Genomic DNA, 6,827 nt, shown 5'->3' with positions numbered 1-6,827 from the left:
AGCTGAGAGTTGTGGGGTGTTACGGGGTGCGGGAGGTCGGGAGCAGTGTGCTTCCACTCCCGGGCTGGCTGTTGGGGGTAAGTGTGTAGTAAGGGCTGAGTTGTGCAGCAACTGTGACTGAGAGTTGTGTGTGTGCGCGTGCGTGCGCGCGCGCGCGCGTGTGGTCCAGCCTCGAGGTGTGTGTGTGTGGGGGGGGCACAGTAGGGTGTGGAGGGAGAGCGCCCCTCACCCCTTTCTTCCCCCCTACCCCTCTCATCCCATTCACAGAACATGGCTTTCAGGACCCTCCTGGTCTCCTCCTCCTGTCGCCATGGCTGCGGGGAGGGGGTGGGAGGAGACAGTTGGGGCCAGCCGCTGCCCCCGCTGCTCCAGCTAACCCTCACCGGCCCTTTCTCTCCCTTCCACAGGCTGGGCCCCATCCCCTGCTGCTCTGGGGGGCAGGGGCCGGAAGATGGTGGCCAATGAGGAGGGGGAGTAGAGAGAACTTGAGCCGGGCCTCCCCTCCCCCATTTCCTCCTCGGCCTCTACACCCGCCTCTGGAAGGAGCTCGGGGATGGCTCCTGGGCCCAAGGTGGGGGAGGGGCCCTGCTGGCTGGTGAGTTGCAGGGAATCCCGCCCTGGAAGGAGTTGGGTGTGAGAGTTGAGGGGATCTTGGCCCCAGCCCCCCTCTCCCTTCTCTTCGCTAGGAGCACTCCTTGGTGAAGGATCTTCCTCTAGCCTCCCTAAAGCTGGCGGGGCAGTCCTGTCTTTCCCCCTCTGTTGACATGATCCAGTTCCCAGCTGGGACTGGTTTGCCCAACCCGGGAGCAGAGGCCTGGTGACTGACCCTAGCGGGGCCTTAGTTTCCGCCCATTAGAACTGTGCAAACTAGGGGACAGGGCCCATGTTTGCAGATGACAGGAACAAACTCTGCCTGGGAGGGCGGCAGAGCCTCCTGCTTCCTGAGGGGGTGGGAGAAGGCTGGAGGGGAAGCCCGGAGGAAGGGCTCCCAACTGGAATTCTGTCCTCCATTCCTCCTGTTGGCCGTGGATGGGGGAGGAGGGCATCAGCATGGTCGAAAGGCCTTCCCTGGCCCGTACACCACAGTTCACCGGGTCAGAACTAGAGCTGGGCTTCTGGGGCCACAGCTCTGGCCAGGAGTGTGTCCTGCTAGGGCTCTGAACCTTTGGCTCTCCAGGTCCAGTCTTGCGCCTTGGGTTTTAATCAGTCTCGGGATGGTTTTTCCAGAGTTTAAGCCCCCTCCTGTAGGGTAGGATGGGAAGTCCTGGGTAAGCTCCAAGCCTTCCTAACGGGAGTCCCTGGATGAAATAGGAAGCAGCCTCGATTCGAATCCCACTGCCAGTGAAAGCCTATCCCTACCACTCAGTATAAGAGACGGAATCACCCTCCCCATTTTGATTCATGTTGAATCCATAAAGTGGATTTTGAAGACATCAGAGGAGATACAGGGCCATGGCGTCACTCACGGCTTCCACCTCCAGACCTGGAAGCTTATCTGTGCTGCCTGGGGACTTGTGACTATACTCCCTCATCCTCTGGTCCTGGAGCTTCAGCCAAGATGTCCCCTTGAGGCCTAGAACCCCCCTTTATCTAAAAAGGAGAGAGAGCTTTAAAGTAGGGAAGAATAGAGGGCTCTGTGGTCCTGGTGGGCAAGCTTCTCTCCAGAAGAGAAGCTGACAGAGACACAAACCCAGATAATTTTGAGTGTCCCCAAAATTTCTGGGGTTTCCACCAGTCACTTCCTGTGAAGAGTGAGAGTCAAGCTCAAGGTGTTCCTTCGGCTGCCTCCTTGGACCCTGTTCCCCACGCCAAAACTCAAGAAAAAGGTGGCCGCAGTGCTGGGCGAGCATGAGGAAGAAGGCAAGGAGTGGAGCGAAAATAGAGGATTAACACTGGGAACGGAGGAGAAGGGAGGAAAGCTGTACTGAAGATGAGAAGGGCCGAGGGAGGCTGAGTGGGCCGGGAACTGGGAGAGGGGTGAGGAGGCAGGGCCGGCACGCCTCTGCTGCAGGCCGGAGCTCTTTTCACATTGTGCTACTGTCTGCACCTACCACTAGCAGTGCAATGTTAAAAGGGCATTGGCCGTGTAGTGCTACCAGCGCCGGCTGCCTCCTCAGCATCAAGACTTCCTCTCCCATCTGGGCACCAATCAGCTACCCTAGTGGGAATTCGGGAAGCCTCACTATCACAGGTGAATAGCTCACATTTATGGAAGCGCTTCTACATGCAAATCTGTGTGCTAGACCCTTATTACGTTGTGGGTGTGCACTAATAACTTCTTGGCAAGCCATAACCCCATTTCACAGATGGAGAAACTGAGCCAGAAGGTTTGAGCAGTATGGCCAAGGTTATATAACTCTTAAATTGCAGAGCCTGGATATAACCTTGTCCTGAATCTGACGGTTCACCTATCTTTTTGTAGAACTATCTGAAGAGGTTTGGGTAGGTTCTCCACTGAGCTGAGGGGTGGAAGGCTTGAATGCCACCTGCTGGTTGTATGAGGGTGTCTTCCAAAGTCTCAAGCCTTTAAGGATAAAAGTGGTGGCTTGCTGGCTTGAGGTCTCAGCCGTGGCTTGGGACTGGAGGGTGGTGAATGGAGAAGATTGGGAGAATCCCTGTTATGACCCGAGTAGACCTCTATGAGAAAAAGCGGACGCACAGGAAAGATAAAAGGGCTAATTTGAAAACACTGCTCCCCAGGGATGAGGACATGGGTGCTCCTGGCATTCAACGCCTGTGGCTTTTTCTCTGGGTCTTGGGTATAGAAAGGAGAGCTTATATCCACCTGTAATTCCCAGCATGACCTCTCTTGGTCACAGGTGTTTGATAATGATGTTTCTTGAGGGTATATACCTGTCTGGACATCCAAGATTTAGATGGCATTGCCCACAGGCTGATCTTAGAGACTAAATAGGATCCCTGGGCAGAGCCCACAGAAGGTTTCTTCCAGGAGAGATAGCAGGATCTTGAAAGCAACAACTATGCCATTTACTTCTTTGCTTCCCACAGTGCCTAGTTGGCTGAGTAAGAGCTTAAAAGTAAGTTGAGAGACAGGCATATTTGGGGAGCCTTAAGAAGGCAGCTAGTTTGTGCCCGATTTTCACGGTCCGAGACTGAAGCTTCAGAAACCTTCCTGAACTTTGCTGCAAGAAATGGGACCAAGAGGGACAGGGTTCTGGGTCCCTCGCTGGAGCCTGAGAGGATCTCTAGACATCACCAGGCATGCAGACACTGAACAGGGGGACAGACCCCCCCCCCCCCGCCAAGGCCTCTCCGATGGGCATGCATTTGCTTTCTTGCACCTGACTTCCAGTTCTCTTCTGTTCTTCTGCCCAGATAGCTCCATTCTCACATCTGACAGTATTGGAGATGCTACACAGTTTATGTCCCGTACTTTCTTCAGTCCATTAATGGTTCTACTTGAGTGTCTTCTCTGGGCACAAAAAAGCCATTTGATGATGCCACTCCACTCTTGTTTAAAAACAAGAACTTTTCAGTGTTTTCCCAATGCCCTCGGGATGAAATCTTGATTCCCTGTCTTTCCAGTGTCCTCTCATCTCTCACCCATTTGTACCTATACTCCAGATAGGGGAAACTTTTATTTCCTCCTCAAATTGGCTAAGTAAGAGCCACCTGACGCAGTTCTCTGCCTGACCTATTCCCCCACCTCCCACTCTTCACCCCCCCCAACTTCTCATCCTGCAGGTGCCATCACAGTCATCACTTTCGCTAAGCCTACCTTGACTCGGATTTTTATTTTTGACTCAGATTTTGACTAAGCCTTTCCTGCAAGCTCCCAAGATTGCTCCCCATCCCTGTTCAGATCCTGTCACCTTCTATTGGAATTGCCTGATGACTGTCTGTCCTCCCACTAGACCACCATGAAGTCAGGCCATGCTGCCTTGTTCTTCACTTGCATCTCCGGTGGTTAACACCAGGCCTGAAAAGCAATAGTTGCTTTGCAAATATTTGCAGTATCAATGAGTGAACCTGGAAATAACAAGCTAGCTTGTTATTTGGTTTTTATAATGTGTACAGTCCTCCCCGAAGTTGTCAGTGACCCAACAACAATAGCAACTTCACATCACTGCCAAAAAATTGCACTTGGGTCACATGATTGTGTTGATGCTGCAATTTTGAACTGTTTTGTTCCATTTTGTATCAGTTGCCAGGGCAGCACCTTAGCTGGGCGACTTTCCTCTTAGCCTTAAGTATGGCCGTGAGCTGACCAAAATATGACAGAATCAGGCACAAAGGCAATGGGACCCAAGAACACCCTAGCTCTGGGAGGAGTTTCTTCCAGATGTCCCATCATGAATCCAGGCAAAACTGATTAATCATCAAGGGCTCCAGTAGACTCAAACTGTTTTTTGGATGCTCCAAATGGAATGACTCACAAAAGCCATCCCTCTTACTAAACAAAACCTCACCTGAATACCCATCCCTTAGTAAAAACTCCAGTGGGGTTTTGCCACAGACAAAGCAATTGCTGCCCCCTAGTGGCATGAAGGGACGGTGGGGGGGGGGCGGTGACTGGTTACTTGCACAAGGAAGGAAAGTCAGAGGACAGCACTTCATAGCTGCTTTTCCTCTTTTTATTAAAAATAAACCCAAACACTTTATGTATCATACAAAAGTTTCATTCGCTGGTGGCAGCCACGAGAAAGCCTGGCCCCGTAGCACTGATTTCCCGCCTCCCCTCCCTGGGACTGCGTCCCAGGGAGCAGTAGCTGGGCCTCAGGGAATGCCCCTAGAGACCGCTCACTCCGGAAACAGCCAGCTGGGGGTGGGGGCTGCTCCCGAGGCAGCTCTCCCCATCCCACTAAGTGGCAAAGGTTAGATACTGGAAAGTGCCTCTTTAGTGCCAAGATAAACAAGTGGAGTGAAATGGAAACCCTTGTGATCCCTTTATTTCCCAGGGCCTGGGATTTGAGATTTTTTCCTTTCACCCTCAGAGACTGCTTTCTCCCTGTGTATGAGGCCCAAACTTCACCCCAACCCAAGCTTTTTCTCTGATATTCAGTGGCCCAGGATATACCAGCCCCTGACTCAAGCTTTGTCCTCTGTTTACTCGAAAAGGTGGAGCTTTTTGCAGATTCCTCCTACTGGCCTCTGCCTAACGCACGGCCTGCCATCTCCTCCATTTATAGGACCTTGGGGCTAGGAGGATCCACAACCACCCCTTTCCCAAGTTTTGCCTCTCTCCTGACTGCTGCCCACTCCTGAGCCTTGGACACCCCTGGAGTACCCCAGACCCCTGTTCCAAAGAGGCCTGGGAGTGATGAGGTGGAGGCGGGAGGGGTTGGTGGGAGCCGGGATCCCCCCAGGGGTGGAGCAGTACTCATGCTGGTACAGACCGCTTGTCAGGGCCAGGAGACAGGTATGGGAGGGTGGGGCATGCGGAGGAAGGGCACTGCCTGCCTGAGCCCCTCAGTCCCAGCCGTTGTCCTTCACCATGTGTGACATTTCAATGATGTACTTTCCCTCCTTGTACTTCTGGCTCGTCTCAAAGGCTTGCTCCTGGTGGGGAGGGAGTGGTGAATGTGGGACCACGCAGTCCCCGCCAGGCCCTCCTACCTCCTGTGTTACCCCTGCCCTGAAAGCCCCCCCACCCAGTCCACCCCACTGGGGCTTGGAGGGCCATGGAGACTGTCCGTTTGGGAGGGCGCCCCTCCCCTGTACTTACATATTTCCAGCCCAGTGTGGTTTTGCAGCTCTCACAGAAAATATCAGCTACCGAGTGGAGCCCGGTGAGCAGAAGGCGCTGTTCTGCCGGCCCACAACCCACGTTGACCCTGTCTCAAGAAACAGGAGGGACCCAGCACCGAGTGGTGTCGCTCTGTCAGTCCAGCCCCCCAACAGCCCAAAGGAACTTCCATCTGGAGAGCTTAACCCGCCCAACTGGGAGCCCCTGCCTTCAGCAACCTGCCCCTTTAAGACTAGTGCCTGGGCCTTCCTCCAACAGGGGATTCCAGTTCTGCCCAGACTCCCCACAAGAGAACTGCAGCCTGAGCTTCTGAGCCCCTTTGCAAGAGGGGATGCAAAGCAGAGTTACAAGGCCACCTTCTGGTGGCTCACCTTCTTTGTCCACAGAGGAACATGATGCACACACACAAGCACACACACAAAGAGAGAGGTGGACTCACACGGAGTTAAACAGGTAGGCTCGGCCGTGGCTCCCTTGGAAGGACTGTGGAGACAGGGGACAGGCAGTGAATCCCCAGGGGCATGGAGGAGGAAGGGCAGGCTGGTGGGGAGAGGAGGGGAGTGGCAGGCCCCCATGTGGCGTACCTTGGAAATAAGCTCATCGTGTTTGGCCAGGTGTGCTCGGCAGTGGATGCAGCTGTAGGTGCGGTGGCAACGGGGCAGGTAGCTACGGAAGGTCTTGGTGGGGAGGCAGGCAGGGCCCGGGCCAGGGTCACAGCTGGGCATGACGGGCTGGAGGACGATGCCCTGGCGGGCCGGTGGGGCCGGCGCTGTGCAGCCCCCACACAGGCGGTCGCAGGTGAAGCAGCGGAGCAGGTTGGCTAGAGCCGTGTTTCAGGGCAGGAGAAATGTGGGGGGGCTGCCCGGCCAGGGCCCCCCCCCAGATGTGAACCAGGTAGGAATAGAAGTCACCTGGGAAGAGGGGAAGGTGCATCAGGAGAGCTGTGACCTCATGTGGAGCCCCTCCCGAGGGAATGGCGAGCCTGGTGCTCATCTCACCCCTGCCCTACGTGCCCCATCGCCATCAATTCAGCGTTCAGTCGCTCAGCCTCCCTGTCCCCTGGATTCCCATCTGCTCCGACAAGCCTGGCAGCAGTTCCAGGCCGCAGGTGCCCTAGCTG

At 54.8% G+C, this 6,827-nt stretch overlaps 1 protein-coding gene across 4 annotated transcripts in view; it reads right to left on the bottom strand.

The window, feature by feature from the left end:
* Positions 1 to 4,573: 4,573 nt before the first annotated feature.
* The window catches only part of YPEL4 (yippee-like 4), a 4,668-nt gene continuing 2,414 nt past the window's right edge, over positions 4,574 to 6,827 (bottom strand). For 3 of the 4 annotated variants that reach the window (XM_005884770.2, XM_014532190.1, XM_014532191.1), the window contains exons 2-5: positions 6,292 to 6,618; positions 6,147 to 6,190; positions 5,687 to 5,795; positions 4,574 to 5,520 (exon numbers count right to left, since the gene is read on the bottom strand). In XM_005884770.2, coding sequence (XP_005884832.1) covers positions 5,431 to 5,520; positions 5,687 to 5,795; positions 6,147 to 6,190; positions 6,292 to 6,432 — 384 coding nt within the window. In that variant the 5' untranslated portion in view covers positions 6,433 to 6,618 and the 3' untranslated portion in view covers positions 4,574 to 5,430. Of the gene's footprint in view, positions 5,521 to 5,686; positions 5,796 to 6,146; positions 6,191 to 6,291; positions 6,619 to 6,705; positions 6,818 to 6,827 lie in introns of those variants that run through there. The other variant, XM_005884772.2, reaches the window with a different exon arrangement.

The sequence above is a fragment of the Myotis brandtii genome, unplaced genomic scaffold (genome assembly GCF_000412655.1).
Source record: "Myotis brandtii unplaced genomic scaffold, ASM41265v1 scaffold854, whole genome shotgun sequence".
NCBI classification, from domain to species: Eukaryota; Metazoa; Chordata; class Mammalia; order Chiroptera; family Vespertilionidae; genus Myotis; species Myotis brandtii.
This window is presented reverse-complemented; position numbering and strand designations above follow the sequence as displayed.